General features: G+C 36.0%; 2 protein-coding genes across 2 annotated transcripts in view; one reads left to right on the forward strand and one right to left on the reverse strand.

Moving 5' to 3' along the window:
* plekhh2 (pleckstrin homology domain containing, family H (with MyTH4 domain) member 2) overlaps positions 1-9,837 on the forward strand; it is a 33,203-nt gene extending 23,366 nt beyond the window's left edge. Inside the window, exons 16-30 of the mRNA XM_058796618.1 lie at positions 271-351; positions 435-587; positions 2,273-2,381; positions 3,564-3,676; positions 3,757-3,936; positions 4,056-4,153; positions 4,237-4,414; positions 5,696-5,851; positions 5,933-6,030; positions 6,117-6,258; positions 7,784-7,917; positions 8,009-8,138; positions 8,244-8,327; positions 8,426-8,575; positions 9,402-9,837. Coding sequence (XP_058652601.1) covers positions 271-351; positions 435-587; positions 2,273-2,381; positions 3,564-3,676; positions 3,757-3,936; positions 4,056-4,153; positions 4,237-4,414; positions 5,696-5,851; positions 5,933-6,030; positions 6,117-6,258; positions 7,784-7,917; positions 8,009-8,138; positions 8,244-8,327; positions 8,426-8,575; positions 9,402-9,590 — 1,995 coding nt within the window. The 3' untranslated portion in view covers positions 9,591-9,837. The remainder of the gene's footprint in view (positions 1-270; positions 352-434; positions 588-2,272; positions 2,382-3,563; positions 3,677-3,756; positions 3,937-4,055; positions 4,154-4,236; positions 4,415-5,695; positions 5,852-5,932; positions 6,031-6,116; positions 6,259-7,783; positions 7,918-8,008; positions 8,139-8,243; positions 8,328-8,425; positions 8,576-9,401) is intronic.
* A 7,311-nt stretch (positions 9,838-17,148) lies between these two features.
* Positions 17,149-19,751, reverse strand: epcam (epithelial cell adhesion molecule). Its single transcript, XM_058795988.1, has 10 exons — positions 19,593-19,751; positions 19,387-19,458; positions 18,994-19,095; positions 18,465-18,723; positions 18,260-18,325; positions 18,094-18,157; positions 17,914-18,012; positions 17,633-17,830; positions 17,514-17,558; positions 17,149-17,419 (listed from the first exon to the last, which is right to left on the reverse strand). The coding sequence occupies exons 2-10, from the start codon at positions 19,439-19,441 to the stop codon at positions 17,393-17,395; spliced, it is 915 nt and encodes a 304-aa protein (XP_058651971.1). The 5' UTR covers positions 19,442-19,458; positions 19,593-19,751; the 3' UTR covers positions 17,149-17,392.
* Between the last annotated feature and the right edge of the window lie 1,842 nt (positions 19,752-21,593).

Below are 21,593 nucleotides of genomic sequence, written 5' to 3' on the forward strand. Positions count from 1 at the left end.
ATGAAATTCTTAGCAATGCATATTACTAATCAAAAATGAAGTTTTGATATATTTACGGTAAGAAATTTACAAAATATCTTCATGGAACATGATCTTTACTTAATATCCTAATGATTTTTGGCATAAAATAAAAATGGATAATTTTGACCCATACAATGTATTTTTGGCTATTGCTACAAATATACCCCAGCGACTTAAGACTGGTTTTGTGGTCCAGGGTCACATATATCAAGTTGTAGCTGATAACATGTTTGTCTCTGACTCTTTAAGGTGAAGCATGGCTACTCTAAGCATGTGTGGTGTGCGCTGTTTGGGAAGACTCTCTACTACTTCAGAAATCAAGAGGACAAGGTCTTCTGTCTCATTAAATTACAGTCATCCTGCACAGGACTTCTGTATGTGTGCATGCACTGATGTCGTATTTCCCTACCCAGTTTCCTCTGGGTCAGATCAAACTGTGGGAGGCTCGTGTGGAGGAAGTGCACAAGTCATGTGACGTAGCTGAAGTCTCTGCTCAGTACACACTCTCCATTCAGTCAGTGAATCAGGACCCCACATACCTGCTCATCGACTCTCCTCATGAGAAGGTAGGCAAGCTGTAATGAATTTAATTGAAATAGAGCCACAAATGCACATCCCTTGTGAATTGTGTATTCTTAAAAGTATATAATATAGGCCTAATATCAATGAAATAAAAATGTAAGTGAGCACATTTTCATGACTAAGTTAAAACATCTACTTTGTGATAATGTCAAATTAGTTAGTACATTTTGAATCATTGTTTTAATAAAGTAAGTACACTTAATTTGATGTGTTGACTAATGTACTTAAGCAAATGTGAAGTACTTTATTATAAATTTAACTGTAGTGTGTTATATATATTTTAAATTTACTAAATTGTTACTCCATCATTACAAATGTGTCATTTAAAATATATTTAAATACATGAAATATATATATAAATTAAAACATTAAACACAGGACATACATATTTCAAAAGAAATTACATTAAAGTGTACTTTACCTAAAGTATACTTTATATTTTACCATAAATGCTTGTCAGTACATTCAGCAGTACACTTTATCCATTTTTCAAAGACAATAAAAGTAATTATGAAATTACATATGTGACACTGGAGCACAAAACCAGTCATAAGGGTCAGGTTTTTGAAATTGAGATTTCTACATCTGAAAGCTGAATAAATCAGCTTTCCGTTGATGTATGGTTTGTTAGGATTTGGCTGAGATACAACTATTTGAAAATCTGGAATCTGAGGGTGCAAAAAAATCTAAATATTGAGAAAATTACCTTTAAAGTTGTCCAAATGAAGTTCTTAGCAATGCATATTACTAATCAAAAATTAGGTTTTGATATATTTACTGTAGGAAATTTACAAAATATCTCCGTGGAACATGATCTTTACTTAATATCCTAATGATTTTTGACATAAAATAAAAATAGTTTTGACCCATAATGTATTGTTACAAATATACCCCAGCGACTTAAGACTTAAGTTTTGTGCTCCAGGGTCACATTTAAAGATGTACTTCAGTCCTACTTAAGTGGGTCTTAATTTCAGCTATTTGCATTTCATATAAATTAAACACTAATCATTTTTCATTTTAATTGTAAATTACATGTATTTAACTGTCTGAAACCATTTCACTTAATTATATTATTTTATGCCATGGGCTGTCTGAATACTCGATTCTGATTGGCTGGCAGATGTTGATTAAATACATTTAACTGCACAGGTAGTTCCAGGTCAGTTTAATCACGTTCTATATTAATGCGCTTCCTATAAACATTGGTAACCATAGTAACAGACAGTTAGAGTTGAATAGTAATACAGACGAAAATAACCGTCATTTTTATCATTCCAGTCAAATATTGCAGCTCAAATATTATTAACATCTTTAATATGTGAATGCTGGGAAATGACCATGGCATAAACGGGATAATCAACGGCTAGCTGTGCATTAAACGATTTGAATGCACTTCGCGGAGGCAACCGCTGCGCGTCGGGTGGTTCTTCGCCTCCACGTCGTGCATTCAAATCGTTTAATGCACAGCTAGCCGTTGATTATCCCTTACTTAATGTATATGATTTCCATAGTACTCTTTTAAAAAGTGTGATTTTAGTATGTGTACTTCTTTTTAATAAAGGATCTAATTTCATCATGGCACAGAAAAAGAATAAATTCAAAGATGATCCTAAATGTTCATGAAACGAAACGTTGTTGCCTGTCTGTCTGTGTTCCTGTCCTGTAGACGGCCTGGCTGTACCATCTGTCCGTGGCCGCGGGCACCGCAGTGGGGCAGATGGGGACTGAGTTCGAGCAGCTGGTTGGTAAACTGCTCAGCATAGAGGGAGATCCAGGTAAAAGTCTCATACCTGCATTCATTTCATATATTTAATTGTGGTGGAATGTCTCATGTCAGACACAGAAAGTACAAGGGGAAGACATGCCACCTGTTGAAAAATCAGCTATGGGATATGAATCCCAGTATATCATTCAAATAATGAAACAGGAATCTCAATAATAATAATAATTATTGTTGTTGTTGTTGTTATTATTATTATCAAAAAGTGCTCATTTTTATTTTACAGTACAATAGTACAATTATTGAAATAGAAATACATTTCTTAATAAACCTAATTAACACTAGCTCTCTATTCTATTTCTATTCTATCTACATGTTGTATTTTATTTATTATAAAAAAACGACCCTCTAACGCTAGACTTCTGTATTCTTTTTCTGTTCTATCTACTTGTTTTCTTTTTATTTATTATTTTAAAAAAGTGAACTGTGTTAGACTAACTGGGACTTTCACAGCATTTGCATAATATTGTTATTTTGTTGGTTTGATTTTTTCTCTTGTCCTCATTTGTAAGATGCTTTGGATGCTTTGAGCACCGGTTTCAGTAAGTTGTATGACAGCTGATATACAGGCATATTTATAAGGATATACAGTTTAGTTATGCCACGCCCTAAAATATTTTATTGAATAGAAATTATTATTAAAAAATATTCTTCAAAATTGTTGTTCTTAGTCTTTATTCAGTAAATGATGAACAACTGGAAAAGTTATGTAAATTGGTTAAAAAGAGTGGGAATCCTGAAGAACATTCAGCCCTTCAAATATTGCTGTAGATAATGGGGGCCCTTGGAGTCAAAAAGGTTAAGAACTAAGTTTAAGTGTGTCTTTTTTTTGTTTTCATTTACATGCGGTTACATATACTATAAGCCAACAAGACTATAATGTAATGCAGTTAGTGGTTTATTCAGTTGCTTATGGCCAGCAGGGGCCCCTCAAATCTCTGGGGCCCCAAGCATTTGTGCGGTGGTAAACGCCTCTAAATGAAAGGACTGTGGTGTGTGGGTGTGCTGCTTGAGGCTGAGACCGATTTGACATATGTTATTAAATATAAGCATGGCAAACATTACATCATAAATTCAGTTTATTCCCAACTTGTTTACTTCAACCCCATGCTGCCCTTTTAAACTGTAGCTACATAAAAACAATTTAATGTCCGATGTTTGTCCCGTTGTTTGTCAGGGTCTCAGCTCTGGAGTCACCCGATGCTCTGCTTCACTAAGGAAGGGCTGTCGTCTCCACTCACCACCCTTCCTTCACAAGCTCTACAAACCGAAGCCATCAAGCTCTTTAAGGTTAAACTTTTCATTCAGTACACATTTGGAGGGAACAACCCATAAAAAACTTGGAGAAACGCTCCTTTTCTTTTTTACAGACATGTCAGCTCTTCATTAACGTGGCCATTGACACTCCAGCCATAGATTATCACATGAGTCTTGCCCAGTGTGCTCTACAAGTGTGTCTCACCCACCCAGAGCTGCAGAACGAGATCTACTGCCAACTTATCAAACAGACACGGAGGAGGCAGCCACAAGGACCGCCGGGACCTCTGCAGGTCAGATCTGAACACACACCACTAGAGGGAGTGATTGCTTTTGTTTTGTGTTTCTCCTCATCTTGGGATTGAAGCCACATGAGACACGTTTTGAGTTGTTTCCATGTTCTGTAACACAGGGATGGCAGTTCCTGGCTCTGTGTGTCGGGCTTTTCCTGCCCACACCTCCTATTCTTTGGTATTTGCAGGTTCATCTCAAAAGGCATGGAGATTCCAGGTAAATCAAAACAGAAACTATATCTTAGGATTCCTGGAAGCACAGTCCACAGTTGCTTATCCTCTTTTTTTTTTTTTCTCCAGGACGGAAGTGGGAAAGTATGCCATTTACTGTCAGCGCTCATTGGAGCGGACGCAGCAGAAGGGGGATCGGCAAGCCCGATCGTCACGAATGGAGATCCTGTCAATCTTACTCAGGAACCCTTATCATCACTCCCTGCCTTTCAGTGTCCCTGTACACTTCCTTAACAACACCTACCAGGTCCACACATATGCAAAACAGCCTCGTGATGAAAGAACAGTTCATTTAGAAATAGCAATCTGTCGTTATTTACTCATCCTGATGGTCTTCTACATCTTCATTCAGCTCTTTGTAATATTATGGAGCAAAAAGGAAAAAAACACTATGAAAGTATTATAAAAGTAGTTTTCAAAATGATCAATTAATATTATAAAAAACTGTTTATTGTGCATGTTGTATCTTTATGTAGTCACTTTGAATCATTTTCCTGTAGCTTGAATGGAAAAGCATGATGTTAACAACTTGAGTTTGATACCCAAAGCAAAAAAAGATTATTTAAGCTAGTTGCTTCTCAATATCTGACAAATTTATAGAAAAAAGCTGCATGAAGATTCTTCAAAAAAAAAAAAAATACCATAGTCATGTAAAACTTAGATGTATCATTGAATTTTAATTTGAATGAGAATGAATTATAGTTTTTATTTTTTTATTTTTTTTCTAGTTATGCTCGGCTCTCAACAAATATTACAGTAAAAACAGAAATATTGTGAAATATCATTGCAATTCAAAATAACTTTTTTTCAGTTTGAATATATATTAAAATGTAATTTATTGCTGTAATGGCAAAGCTGAATTTTCAGCATCATTACTCCAGTCTTCAGTGTCACATGATCTTTCAGAAATCAGTTTATTATGTTGATTTGGTATTTAGAAATATTTCTTATTATTAGTGCTGGGCAACGATTAATCGCGATTAATCGCATCCAAAATAAAAGTTTTTGTATACATAATATGTGTGTGTACTGTGTGTATTTACTATGTATATATAAATACACACACATGCATGTATATATTTAAGAAAAATAAATGTTTATATATAATAAATATATTTATATATAATATAAATTATATGAATATAAATATATACATGTTAATACAAGTAAATATTTTCAAAATATATACTGTATGTGTGTGTCTTTATATATACATAATAAATATACACAGTACACACACATATATTATATAAACAAAAACTTTTATTTTGAATGCGATTAATCGCTCAACATGCTGAATATAAGTATTAATTTCTTTACGAGAGGAAACAAAATAACTCACTCTTCCACAACAATGTAAAATTATCAAATCCTGATCCAATAACCATGAAAAACTGGAAAAGTCATGGAAATTCATTGGTAAAAAGTCTGAGAACTCATAGAACAGATTAGAATCATGAAGGTAAATGACACACAGCAGGTTATAGACCATCTATCTGTCTAATCTAACAGTCTGTGTGTGTGTCAGGTTGTTAGTTTTGATGCTTCAACCACGGTGGAGGAGTTTCAGAGTCGGCTGAACCAGGACACGGGCATGAGGAAAACTGGTCAGTCTGGTTTCAGCCTTTATTCTGACGACCCCACTGGCAAAGACCTTGAGCACTGTCTTCAGGGAAACCTGAAGGTCAGACTCACACAAAAACACCCTATTATTTTAGAAACTGTACTTTGTGTCTTCATCTTAAAAAATGTGCTGTGTCCTCAGATCTGTGACATTATTTCAAAATGGGAGCAGGCCTCGAAGGAGCAGCACACAGGCAAATCAGAGAATGCCAGGACGGTGAAACTCACTTATAAGAACCGGTAGAGTACAGACTCTTAAGCATAAGCAAAATGCCTGTTTCCAAAAAGCCATAATTTGTGACTAACCACTAGTTTGTTTCCTCTAGGTTATACTTCTCCCAGCAGATGAGAGGGGAGACCGAGAGAGAGCGTTTGCTTCTGGCGTACCAAACAAATGAAGAAATTGCAGCTGGTCACTTCCCTGTCAACAAAGAGCTTGCTTTAGAAATGGCCGCCCTGCTTGCTCAGGTACACAGTGCTGCTCCTCAGAATATTAATGTGTCTCACAAACTTGTTCAGGTTATATTTGACCTCTCTTTGTCAATGAATTAAACAGCCCACTGCATTTAAAATCACACCCTCTGTCTGAAACCAACCCAATGTCAGCAAACTCAAATGCTCAAACAAAATGACTCTCAGACTCACCATGGATCTGATTGTTGTTTTTTGTTTGTTTGTTTGTTTTTGTTTTTTTCATTTGCTAAAAGTTGTGGGGTGATCCTATGTCTCCTTTAATTGTTTCCACAGCCTAGGGCTGTTTCAGAGGCAAATGTGGTTTATCTCAGTGATAGATGTCAGTTAGTAGTACAGTTACTCAGAACCTTTTCTATTTTTAAAAATAGCTAGAACCAAATGATTTCCATGATACTAAAATACTTTGAAAGTGTTTCCTGCATTGCTGCTTAATCTACTGCACCATTCAAAAATATATCTTTTTTTTTTTTTTTTTTTTAGAGTTGCAAAAAGTTTGAGTTAATTGTATGATCACAGAGAAAGACGGTGCCATAAAATAATACAAGACAATACATTTTTTCTGTTGTCCTTGCTGGTTGCACGTATCAACAAACATGCAATGCAACTGACACAGTCTGATTTACAGATATATGATTCTTATGAACTAATTTTTTAATGAATTCTGAATTAATTTAATGAATGTTCTTTTAATGTCAGAAACACAAATTAGCTCCCTCAGCTCTACAAATGCTAACAAAAAAATATTAACAGTATCCTTATAGAACCGTAATCTGTGAATTGTATGATTCCCATCCAATTCCTGACTAAAATAAATTTTAGTAAAATAAGCTACATTTTTTTTTTTTTTTTTTTGTAATTTGTGTAAAAATTATATAAATCATTTACACAATATACATAATGAAACAATTAACTTTAGTTTAGGCCATCATAGTTTTAAGCATAATAATTAATGTTGAATGGATGGAGTTGAATGGAATTTTTATATTTTAAAATTTTAAGACATAAAGTAAAACAATACAATCTATGCATAAAAGACATTTGAAAAGTAGCAAAAAATCATGATGGCATGGTAAAAGACCTATCCATTATAAATCACTTACACACAAATACAAAAAATAAGCTCAACTTTAGGTACAGCTAATTGTGTGTGTGTGTGTGTGTGTGTGTGTGTGTGTGTGTGTGTGTGTGTATTTTACATAATTTTCATTTCCATAATGCAAAATAAATCATTACTATTAATCACTACTGTAACTTGCCAAAAAGTATAAAAATTCAATTAACAGTATTTATACATCACATTGGTATTTGTTGTACTGTTTTTAATATAAAGTCATTTAAATAAATACTCATAATGGCAATTTTAATGTGTAATAGCACATTACAGTAATGATAATTTGAGAAGAAATGTGCTTAATTGTCACAGAAATAATGTCACCATCCAAAAAAATCTTAATATAGGCTTCATTTACTTAAGTAAACATCATTTCTTTTTTTAATATTCATTTTTTGTGTCATACAGGTTGAGTTTGGGGACTTTGAGCGTCCATTTTCTAGTCCAGGTAGTCAGACTAAGTCTAACCAGACCCTGAAACAGGTTCTAGAGCGCTTCTACCCGAAGCATTACCGACACTCCTGCACCGAGGAACAAATGAGGTATTTATGCCTCCAGTGCATGATATAATCACAAATATGAACACAAAGAATCTGTTTGGCCATCTTACGCACTGAAACACATGCGTCGCAGACAGTTGCTGCAGAGGCTCTCTACACGATGGGCATCTCTGAGGGGTCGGAGCTCATCAGAGTGCATACGAATCCACCTGACCGTGGCTCGCAAGTGGTCATATTTTGGAGCCAAACTATTTGAGTCTGAGGTGAGCGTCCCTCTAAGGCTAAAGGTGATGTGTACAATTTAAATACTCAGAAAAGTGTAAATGTTATGGCATTATTTCTTAATTTCACTCTCTTTCTCCCTGCAGTCTGTAACTCCATCACAGAAGAACGAGCGTGTTTGGCTGGCAGTACATGAAGATGGAGTCAGCATGCTAGAGTTCAACTCTGTAGTAAGTGAACACATTCTCTACAGAGTTTCACAGTATTTCCAAATCACTTCATGTTGTTAGTGAAAAGCTAAGATGAGTTTTCACTGCTTGTTTTCTAGAAAGTCCTTGCGTCCTACCCTTATAAAAGCATCGTGACATTTGGAGCGTGTGGTCAGGACTTTATGCTGGTAGTAGCTCTGAGTTCTGCCACCAACACATCCAAAGATAAGTCTACAGAGAAGCATCTGTTTGCCATGGCCCCGTCAAAGGTAGGTATTTAGTGCTCTTAAAAGAGTCTTTTTGTTTTTGTTTTTGTGGCAGTGACAACTGTGGGACAGTTGTAATTTGTGTGAAAATGATATGAAATATTCCGGGGGTTTTTTCTTTTCACTACTGTTTAAAAGTCTGGGGCCTGTAAGAAAATAAATTTAAAGAAATTAATACTTTCATGCAGCAAAGACACATTAAAATTGATCAGATTTTTTGTTTCAAACAGTTGCTGCTGTTTTGAACTTTCTATTTAATTAAAGGTACAGTTCACCCCAAAATTAATACAGGTTGGGAGGGTAAATAAATGACTTTAAGAATCCTGAAAAAAATATATATCATGGTTTCTGAAAAATATTAAGCAGCACAACTGTTTTTAACATCGATAATAATAAGAAATGTATCTTGAGCATCAAATCAGTATATCAGAATGATTTCTGAAGGATCATGTGACACTGAAGACTGGAGTAACGATGCTGAAAATTCAGCTTTGCGTCACAGGAATAAATTACATTTTAAAACATATTAAAATAGAACACAGTTATTTTAAATTGTAATACTATTTCACATTATTACTGTTTTACTGTTCTGATCAAATAAATGCAGCCCTGGTGAGAATAAGAGACTATATTCAAAACAAAAAAAATCTTACCAACGTTTGAACATTAGTGTACATACAGTATGCTCTCTTTTACACATAGAGAGAAAACACACACACACACACCAAAGTACACAGAAACACACAGACTCATGTGTACTTCTGTTTGCTATGTATAGCATAGTATAGCGTGACTCACAGCTTTTCTCTGCTTTCCTTGTGTTGTTTAGGTTCGAGACGTGACGTTGCTCATAGCCAGCTACATTAACTGCACACAACAACAAAAAGCAGCAGCGCACCACCTGTCCGCCCCAGCCCTGCTGCTGGCTCTATCTGGAGAGATGAAGAAGAGCAAGGAATCGAGGAGCAAGTCTCCTCCAGCCGCCTGCAGACCCAGCAAAGCACCCACCCTCCTTTAAGTACACACAGCATGTGTTGGTGTTCACTCAGGACATATGTCAGTCCATTCCCTAGTTCATTAGTTGATCCCAGTTCAAAATCCCTGGCTAGTGTCCAAAACCATATTTACAATACACCAGTTCACATCAAAGGGAATCTGAAAATGAAATAAGAGATGTATTTCTTTAAAGGGTTACTCCACCCCAAAATGAAAATTTTGTCATTAATCACTTACCCCCATGTCGTTCCAAACCCATGAAAGCTTCGTTTGGCTTCGGAACACGATTTAAGATATTTTGGATGAAAACCGGGAGGCTTGTGACTGTCCCATTGACTGCCAAACAACTAACACTGTCAAGGCCCAGAAAAGTATAAAAAACATTGTCAGAATAGTGCATCTGCCATCAGTGGTTCAACCGTAACGTTATGAAGCTACGAGAATACTTTTTGTACGCAAAGAAAAAAAAAAGACTTTATTCAACAATTCGTACCCTCTTAGTCAACGTAGCGCCATTTTAGAGAATATCCGCAAACTGCGTACGCTGTTCTGTGTCAGCCGTAGCACACAGACACGTCTTCTATGTTTGTTTACGCTTTGATTTGAACGAAAACAGCGTATCTGTGAGGTGTGGCTGACACAGAACAGCGTACGCAGTTTGCGTCCAGCGGATATTCTCCAAAATGGCGCTATGTTGACTAAGAGGAGACAAATTGTTGAATAAAGTCTTTTTTTTCTTTGCATACAAAAAGTATTCTCGTAGCTTCATAACGTTACGGTTGAACCACTGATGGCAGATGCACTATTCTGACAATGTTTTTTATACTTTTCTGGGCCTTGACAGTGTTAATCGTTTGGCAGTCAATGGGACCGTCATAAGCCTCCCGGTTTTCATCCAAAATATCTTAAATTGTGTTCCAAAGACAAACAAAGCTTTTATGGGTTTGGAACGACATGGGGGTAAGTGATTAATGACACAGGGTGCGTCTCAATCAGCTCCCTTGTTCAGTAGTCAGAGCACTGATCAGGGAGTCGGCCATTTTAAGGGCTGTCTCAATCGCGAAATCCTTCCAGTGCACTGGAACGTTCGCTCCCTGAAAAATCCCACAATGCACCGCAAATTCTAGGGAGCATCGGCGCTCACTATGCTCCCTTACCAGAAATAACGTCACATTTCTGAAGCATCAAACATAAACCACACGAGCCAACTCAATAAATATAATGACATGCAATAGAAGATTTGAAAAGACAAACTGTTTTTTTTATATATTTCAACATAAACACACATCACTAGACAGGTAATGAATACATTTAATTAACATTTATAATTAAAATCGGCTGAAATGTTGTAAGAACACAATGTGCTTAAAGAGAATTAAAAATAATATCAAAAAGAGATTGGTCCAGTCTGTTGTTTATTAATTCAAGCTGTGACGTTCTACTATGTTGTCCGTTGACGTTGTACGTAATCATGTCACTGGAATTCGAGTGCAGTGAGTCAGGGAACTTACCAGTGATCCAATTCGTGTACACGATCTACTGATTCACGATCTCGGGAGCTAGGGAGCTGATTGAGACGCACACAAAATTTTCATTATGAAAGGGATATTTCCGGTCCTTGATTCTGATTGGTTGAGCCCAGTTTGAAGCTGTTGTAAATTACTCTACAAACATACACCTTTTGTTTACATTTGTGTGTTGATGGCAACAACTTTGTTGGAACTACAACCGTTTCTGAGGAACTACATTCTTTGGTGGAAGAATATAGTTCCTCAGAAACGGTTGTAGCTCCAAAAAAGTGGTTTGTTTTTATTAATATCATTACGCTTTGTTTTCTTACTACGTATGTGGAATAACCGTTTTATAAAAGCAATAAGCCCCGTGAAACCATGGTTTACAGTGAATTTATAACAGCTAAGGTGGTTTTAGGCACTCCGCTTTGCGTTAATTCACTGTAAAGCACGGCTTCTTGGGGCTTATTGCTTTATTTTGGGGTGGAGTAATCCTTTAAACCATCTAATACTTCCTGTTGCGGCTGAGGGTGACATGACTGACAGTAGTTCTCAACTTTAAAATGGGTGAGATCTCATGAACATGTCCAAGTCAAGTTCCACCCCAAAAATAATAAAAACAAATAGTACTTTGTATATAGAAATTAAGCGTACTACTTTAGTTTTGATTTTCTTTGTTTGTTCGCACTGTGACATAATTTTATGACATTTTCCACCTAATTGTCATTAACATATTTTGTCCAGACATTGTACTTTTTTCTCAATTCTCATATATATGTATGTGTGTATATATTAAAAAAGCAACAATACTGTACAAAACACTGCGTAATTTATTAATTTATGCTGACTTTTACAAGTATACAGAGTTTTGTACAGTGTTGGTACTTTTGGTTACTTATGGTAAAGCAATGTTTTGGTTGAAATGTGCATAATTGTCAAAGGATCTTAATTTTTCCCTAAGCCAAAAAAAAAAAAAAACTTTTGAGTTGGGTATGAAATATGGCCAGAACTGTTCTTCAGTTTTCATAAGATTCACCCAAATACTTCAATTTTAGTGGAGTTTATTTTTCAGGCTTTACCAACAATCTCTTTTGCAAGAAATTAGGGCTGGGCGGTATGGCAAACAATTAAAATCTAAAATCATTTGACCGATTCTTCATTTTTTTTATTTTTTTTTTTATTTTTTTTTACAACATGATTGAAGCAACTTGTTCTTTATTAACCCTCTTGTTAAAGAAAAGTCTATTCCAAGTGCAGCACACATGAAGTTGTCAACATGATGTAAATTTTAAACAAATCACTTTTAATTGTCTTTGCAGAAAAGATGCATGAACTACAACTACATCTTGTACAAACTTGTCTTATACATATTATATGTTCAGAAATAGTACAAGAAAAATACTTCTACATTTTTTTTTTAATTAATCAATAAAATTGGAAAAATCGCCCAGCCCTACAAGAAACTCAATATAGAAACTCAAAACAATAAGTTTCCTTCCGTCACTATATCAACTACACTACATATGTAGAAGTTGACTAAACTGAAATTGAAAATGAGTTGTGATCACAGGATGAGTAACACTAGAGTTATGCAACCTCCCATGCTGAAATCTCATCTCACATAAGCATGTTGAAGCATGTAGAGAGAACACACGGATTATGATAAAACAGGAAGTGCATTACCAAAAAATATTTGTGGTTTTTGGAAGCCAACATGAAGTCATATACTGTAAGACGACTGAGGTGTTTTTGAGAGTACATATTGTACTGGTGTAATGAATATGGTGTGTGAGATTCATAAAGAGATTCACTGCAAGAGATAGAAACTGGAAGGCTTTGTTTTGTTTTGTTTTGTTTTTTTGGAATACCAAAGCATTATACTGATATCAATGAACAAGGGACACTGTGACAAATAATGTCATAGAAAATTGTATTTATTTATTTCTAAAGTGTATTTTCTATAATTATCTATTATGCAGCTTTAAATAAATGTCCTTACTCAAAAAGGAAAGTTTGATTTTGTTTTGTTTTTTCAAAATAGATACATAATTTGAAATTAATTCTAAGTTATATTAATACACTTCTTTTCAAAAGTTTGGGGTCATTCATCTCTTATGCTCACTAAGGCTGCATTTATTTAATCAAAAATACAGTAAAAATGTTAATATTGTGAAATAGTATTACAAAATTAAAAATAAAAGTTTTCTATTTTAAATTATTTTAACATGTAATTTATTCCTGTGATGCAAAGCTGAATTGTCAGCATCGTTGCTCGAGTCTTGAGTGTCACATGATCCTTCAGAAATCATTCTGAAATGCTGATTTACTGCTCAAGAAACATTTCAATTATTATCAATGTTGAAAACAGTTATGCTGCTTCAAAGCATGATTCTTTGATAAATAAAAATTTAAAAAGAACAGCGTTTATTTAAATTGAAATTATTTTCCAACATTATAAATATCCTGTTTGTCACTTTTGGATCAATTTAAACTTTTTAACAACTGCGTATCTATAATACATACAGGTGCTGGTCATATAATTAGAATATCATCAAAAAGTTGATTTATTTCACTAATTCCATTCAAAAAGTGAAACTTGTATATTATATTCATTCATTACACACAGACTGATATATTTCAAATGTTTATTTCTTTTAATTTTGATGATTATAACTGACAACTAAGGAAAATCCCAAATTCAGTATCTCAGAAAATTAGAATATTTACATTTGAGTTTCAATTAATGACCATCCCTACAGTATAAATTCCGGGTATCTCTTGTTCTTTGAAACCACATTAATGGAGAAGACTGCTGACTTGGCATTGATCCAGAAGACAAACATTGACGCCCTCCACAAAGAGGGTAAGTCACAGAGGGTCATTAATGAAAGGTGTGGCTGTTTACAGAGTGCTGTATCAAAGCATATTAAATGTAAAGTTGACTGGAAGGAAGAATTTGGGTAGGAAAAGGTGCACAAGCAACAGGGATGACTACAAGCTTGAGAATACAGTCAAGCAAAGCCGATTCAAACACTTGTGAGAGCTTCACAAGGACTGGACTGAAGCTGGAGTCAGTGCATCAAGAGTCACCACGCTCAGACGTCTTCAGGAAAAGAGCTACCAAGCCACTTCTGAAAGCAGAGACAACATCAGAAGCGTCTTACCTGGGCTGTGGAGAAAAAGAACTGGACTGTTGCTCAGTGGTCCAAAGTCCTCTTTTCAGATGAAAGTAAATTTTGCATTTCATTTGGAAATCAAGGTCCCAGAGTCTGAAGGAAGAGTGGAGAGGCACAGAATCCATGTTGCTTGAGGTCCAGTGTGAAGTTTCCACAGTCAGTGATGATTTGGGCTGCCATGTCATCTGCTGGTGTTGGTCCACTGTGTTTTCTGAAGTCCACAGTCAACGCAGCCATCTACCAGGAAATTTTAGAGCACTTCATGCTTCCTTCTGCTGACCAACTTTATGGAGATGCAGATTTCATTTTCCAACAGGACTTGGCACCTGCACACAGTGCCAAAGCAACCAGCATCTGGTTTAAGGACCATGGTATCCCTGTTCTTAATTGGCCAGCAAACTCGCCTGTGAAGAGGAAGATGCGATATGCCAGACCCAACAATGCAGAAGAGCTGAAGGCCACTAGCAGAGCAACCTGAGCTCTCATAACACCTGAGCAGTGCCACAGACTGATCGACTCCATGCCACGCCGCATTGCTGCAGTAATTCAGGCAAAAGGAGCCCCAACTAAGTACTGAGTGCTGTACATGCTCATACTTTTCATGTTCATACTTTTCAGTTGGCCAAGATTTCTAAAAATCCTTTCTTTGTATTGGTCTTAAGTAATATTCTAATTTTCTGAGATACTGATTTTGGAATTTTCCTTAGTTGTCAGTTATAATCATCAAAATTAAAAGAAATAAACATTTGAAATATATCAGTCTGTGTGTAATGAATGAATATAATATACAAGTTTCACTTTTTGAATGGAATTAGTGAAATAAATCAACTTTTTGATGATATTCTAATTATATGACCAGCACCTGTATACTTCTCATGAATCCAACACAGCTACAGTTCACCAGATTATGACTGTGTATGCCATGTAATATTCATTTATTCAACAATGAGAGACCGGGAAAAAAAAATTGTACAGGGTGTGAATGATTGTTTGGTCTCATCAGTCATCAGTGTTCTCATTTTACATATTACCCAAATGACTGTTTTGTTGTGTTGCCTCGGTTGTCACACTTCTTGATATTTCCCCAATAATCCATTGAAATGAAAAACCGGATATTCTCCCCATGTCATAACCTCCCATTTGGCACAAAGTTGTTTTTATGGGAGTATTTCTTCTTGTTCCGCTGGCAGACTGCCTCACATCGTTACACTGATTAAAATCCATTTATCAATTACGTCGGTATGTTACTCGTAACCATTCGCCCTTTAATTCATATTGTAGCCTAACAAGTTTAGTCATCCTCTACCGTTTTGTTAGTATCTGTGTTTTCCTGCCCTGACTCATATTATTATTACAGCAGGAATGCAGAGTATCTAGTGATCTACATAAACACTTGAAATATGAAAACTACTTAAGATGATTACTTATATACTCTAAAGCCAAAGATGTAACAAAACCTTAACGACATTGACTTGTTTAAAAGGAATTGCGTGATTTCTAGTGTACTGCTATTAAATAACTTTTAAATGCTGTTGACAGTGTGCACCGAAACAGGTGAGGGTGAACCATCCTCGTGAAAATGTCCCTCCTTACCGTGACCCACACTCATCTGATAGGCTTTGTCATTTAATCCCTCCTTTTCTGCCATGGAAACACAGAGACTGAGCCTGTGTGACTTCCAGCTCAGGTGTGAGTGCGGATGGGGGAGGGCAACATGTGATCCACCCAAACCTGTCTCAACTAGTCTGAGAAACAAACGCTCTAGGCTCTTCTGGGAAATATACTGAGGAACTAGACCAAAAGGCAAAGAATTCAAGGCAAGGGAGTGCCAGCCAAGCTATTGTTTGGAGATTTCCCATTTAAAAAAAAAATGTGTTTGCTGCACACATTATGCGTGCCGTTAGCAAGTCTGAGAAAGCTTTTCAAAAATTCGTTTATCATTCATTAATATGCCGGTTAAAACCTGACAAACTCAACCAACACAGAATTTGTGTAAACAGCTTCCTGGTTCGTGGGAGGAGGTTGTAGTCTTGGTTAGTCAGAACTTTGCATAAGTCATACCACAATGATATAGGAACTTTGCCCGAAACTCGAGCAACAGGTCTGACCTGTATTTCAAACCGCTCAGTGCACGGCTCTCTCATGGGTTTAATTATTAGTCTTTCTGTGCACTTGAATGGTCAGCAGCTTCAAGTTAATAAACAGCCTCTTTGTTTTACATTTTGAAAGAACAAAAAAGGTTTGTACAAATGCACAGGTTTTAGGGGTCCATTATTAGACCCTACAATCCCTGCATTATTTAAAACACATGGTTATAAGTCAAAAAATGTGGATAATGCACACGCCACCATTTGTAACTGACTTTTCCCAAAGTTTGTACTTCTATTAACTGTACAAAACCAGTCTGCTATGCTGTGATAAACTGGCATTTGTTATTTTATCAATCATTCCAGTTTGTAGCGCAAGCAGTTCTGTCATTTACCACATGTTATTCTAGGTTGTTTTTTTGTTTGTTTTTTTACCTGTAACGATAAATCGGAGTTCTCACATTCACAGGAAGCAGTTTTGCAACGCAGAAGTAAATTGTCTACTTGACACTGCATCATTTAAATTTGGGCAAGTGTTGTCATGCTAAAACTAGTCATTCAATAAATTTCCATCACAGATTTGAATTGAGGTGAAGCTCATAAGGCAGAGAACAGGTGCAGCTCAACTGCTTGCCCTGGGCTGAAAAGGACAAATCATGTGGTTTCAAACAAAAGCTAGGGATTGTTTTGTGCTAGGATAGTCCTTTTAATTTAGCAACACCAATACAGCTCAATAGAAAAAAAGGATTTTGATTTACCAAGACTATCACATGCCAGAATATTATTAAAAACTTTCATGACAAATGTTTAACACAAAAACAAATTTTATTAAAAACTTACAAGTCGCAAACTGTACAGTGTTAAAACATTGAACCAATTGAAAAGGAGCCCTCATTAAATAGAAAAGTGTAACAATTAAAAACTGTACTCCGCATGTAACAGACACTTAATTTCTAATAAAGGTCACAAGCAAATGTACAGCAGGTCTAAGCTTCAGCATGGGGCACATCCCAGAATCAGACTCAAGGTCATGAGATGTCATTAATAGCTTTAAGACATGGTCTCCATCTCTCTGGCCTGCAAGAACAGAAGGAAATGTGTTAAAAAAAGCTTGCTTCCATTTGGGGGAAGAACCACACAGTTTGGATCATACTGAAATAAGTGAACCAACCTGTGCTTTACTGTACATGGCCTTCTGTCGCCGTGCGAGGAAGTACTGAAAAGGAGGAATAACAGTTAGACTACAAAACCACACATTAACAAGAAACCCAAAGATGAAATGGCACTTACAATAACCAGGAATCCTGCAATCACAATCAAGCTGACCACCACAATGACAGCAATGATACCACCAGTCACCCTCTGCATGGTGAAGGTGGGTGCCTTTTCATCTACATAGTACACCAGGATGTCGTCCATGGACACCTTTGATCCCTCAACACTGACTTCAAATGGTTGAGCGTCTTTAAAGAGGGGCAGAACTTTGACCTGTGTAGACAAGTTAATTTTTGCACAAAGTTACAAAATATAAAAATCAGTTATTACAACTGAGAAATCATAACGAGACTCACATCCTTCTCCATGTAGTAAGTCATGAGGGACAGGTCTGGATCAGCAGATCCCATAGGCTTTTTCACATCCACAATGAGGAGACGGCCATCTTTGTCATACTGGAAAAAAGGAAGCAGGTTTTGTTAGGCGGTGTACCAAAAGCAAAGTTAAGGGGTTGGATGACAATGGCAAATGCTTACCTGAACCTCAGACACAAATTTCTTATCCAACTTGTAACGAGCCAGTAAAGTATTTTCAATTCCACTGCAAAAAAATAAAATAGAGTAACATCAGCAAAACAAGACACAAGCAGAGCTTCAGATTACACATGATCCAGCAAGACCCTAAAAATCAATTGTAACATACGTCCTCCATTTGGCAAGATCGGCAGGAGCAGTCGTCTCTTTATGCCTCATTTGCAGACGAACCCAACTAGAAAAGAAAACATAGCAGTGTCAATTTACCAGTCTTGCGTCCTTCCACAAACAGCAGTACTATTCCAACCACACGTCATACTAGGCATGTCAGTCAGAAGAACATCCGGTTGACAACATAATACAAGTGCACTCACTAGGTCTCCACAGGCTCACACTTGAGGTTCTTGTCTCCCTTGTCACTTCTGCGCACACCGGCACTGTTGACGCACCAGCACACTTCAGTGCCATTACATTGGACAGCCTTGAACTGCCCAGTACTCTCACACATTGGGTCATAGATGCCGTCATTGTCCACAAAGGCCGATTCTACCGGCTTCCCACCAATTGATCTTGTGGTCAGGTTGTTCCTGGCGCGAAACATCTCCGCTTTCATGAGGAAGCACTTGGGAATCACTGTGGGTGGGGAGAAATGAAGACGTTTACATTTGATGGGAGGAACGAAGCTCCTTAAACCTGCCTGGTTGTTGGTACAAGCTAGGAAATCTGGAGCTCAGCTAGTTTAGGTGAGATACCAAAACTCCTCAAACTAGACTGGGAGACAAGTTAGCAAACCAGCTTAAGACTTTTGAAAAACAATTTGAATAACACTTTAGTAAGGGTGCTAAATATCACCAATAAAACAATAGTTACCAGCTTTAAGTGCAAATATAAGGGAAAACTCACATTTTGTACAATCAAGCGGTTGCATCACATCCCTAGTTAATTGAAGAGTGCACCGGCATGGGTCAGGCTCACACACAGCCCACTTCATACTGGCACAAGTACCTGTTGGGTTAAAACAACAACAAAAGAGACAACTTCGTTTTAAAACCACTAAAAATGTATTCGGTAGATGGGTTAAAGCTGAAACGCATAACCCAGTCCAAGTAGAGCTCCCCCACCCCCACATACTGAACCACACCCTGATCCATCTCATGGCTTTGTTTGCCTCCTAACTACCAAGTTACCGACTAGGATTAAACAGCTTGTCACGGTTTAACCCGACTTAGTTTACGTTTAAAACAGCTTTCGTTTAAACATCTCGTTTCAATTGAAGTTAAAATAGTTGTTACTTACATGAGGCGGCCACTTCCACTAACACCGCAACAAACAAGGCGACTAAAACCTTCATCTCGGTATTAGAGAGAACTGAAAAAAACAAAAACAAACAGTTTCACGGTTTAGAAATCACTCCGTACGAGGAACTGATGCGTGCGTTAATCTCCAGAACCTCTGCGCAAATCAACCAGTATTTAAACAATAAAACGCTTAAGTCTTCTTACCAAAGCTTTAAGAAAAATTAGAAATCCAACCAGAAAGAGTTATTCCACTCTTTGATAAGTCTTGAGCTTAATAACGAATAGCTCCTGCAGATAGCCTCTCTTCCCCGCCAAACGACTGATCTAAACGCGCAACAGGTGTCAAATTATGTATACCTGCTTGAGTAAAGTGACGTCAGGTGCAAATGGACGGAGTTAAAGCTAAAACACCTCACCTATTTTTCCGCCCATGACCATGTATGGCCACTTGACGCATCGAGAGTGAACGCAAAACTTGCCATCTCCATTTTGGAAATGTAAAGCACCGACAAGATTTTCGGTTGAAACTTATCATATGCAACTCCAATACTGCAGTATTTGCTGTATATGACAAAGACTAGAAACAAAACCTGATGAAAGGTGACTATAGATTTAGGACAAAACAAGTGTATATAATATTTCTATCCTTTCTACTACTTGCATTTCATTCATAATAGTGATTCAAAGTTCTGCATAACAATAAAGAGGGAGCAAGATAAATAAAAACGTAATAGTGCATTTTAAAAATAATTTAAGAACAAAAATATTGAAGAAAACGTTAAGGAAAGAAAAAGACAATAACATGATAAAAGTCTTATTAAAGAATAAAAGTCTAATTAAAGAAAAAAAACAGAACTTGTAAGACTGTTAAAAAATTACAAGACAAGAACCCGTTTTAAGGAAATAAAGTAACTTAAATGTACCTTTTATCACATTTACATTTGATCATTGTTCATTTTAAATGACTGACATATCTAAATCAGAATAAAATATTATCTTGTTCAATGTGATATACAATACCCATACAAGCTTTTAATTTACAAGTTAAAAATAAATAAATAAAAATCTAATATATAAATACATAGCCTATATATATGTATATATATATATATATATATGTGTGTGTGTGTGTGTGTGTATATATATATATATATATATATCATGCCTGACTATATGGGGCTTTGAACAAATGGGACAAATATGTACACACATTTGTGACCCTGGACCACAAAACCAAAAAGTGTAAATTTCTCGAAATTGAGCTTTATACATCATCAGAAAGCTGAAATAATAAACTTTCCATCGATGTATGGTTTGTTATGACAGGACAATATTTGGCCGAGATACAACTATTTGAGAATCTGGAATCTGAGGGTGCAAAAAAATCAAAATACTGAGAAAATCGCCTTTAAAGTTGTGCAAATGAAGCCCTTGGCAATGCACATTACTAATAAAAAATGAAGTTTTGATATATTTATGGTAGGAAATTTACTAAATATCTTCATAGAACATGATCTTTACTTAATATCCTAATGATTTTTGGCATAAAAGAAAAATCGATAATTTTGACCCATACAATGTATTTTTGGCTATTGCTACAAATATACCCGTGTTATTTATGACTAGTTTTGTGGTCCAGGGTCACATATGTGAAAGTGACTAACATGCCTGTTATGTTTTATAATTAGGATGTTTTATATTTATACTCTACATTTGTTTCCAATTTTATTTCCTGTTTGAATTATAATGTTTTCCATCTGTTTACCATTTTGTATTAAAATGAATAAAATGAAATGAGGGTTTGGGTGGATGATGGCATATGACAATAATTGTTTACATAAATTCAAACACAACAGCTAAAATCTTTAATTTACATAGTTTGGAAAAAGCAGAGTTCTAAACCACTTGCAATTATAGCCGATAAACATATGGACATGACATTTTGAGCCACATATTGCAAAAAATAAATGTTACCCCTAGAAAATTGCTTTTCCATATTAAAGTTTATTAATATATTAGCAACATAAACATAGGCCATGTCTTTCAAAAGAAAATAGGTGACAGAATGGCAATAACAGAGTCACATACAATAGTGTTAATGGTCAGTAATGAGACATTGAGTGTTAGTCTTTCAACTAGACATCAACTCTCTCTCTTTGAATGTGTTTCTCAAAGAATGCAGCGAAAACCAGGTGAACAAGTTTG

The sequence above is a fragment of the Onychostoma macrolepis genome, chromosome 13 (genome assembly GCF_012432095.1).
Source record: "Onychostoma macrolepis isolate SWU-2019 chromosome 13, ASM1243209v1, whole genome shotgun sequence".
Lineage (NCBI taxonomy): Eukaryota > Metazoa > Chordata > Actinopteri > Cypriniformes > Cyprinidae > Onychostoma > Onychostoma macrolepis.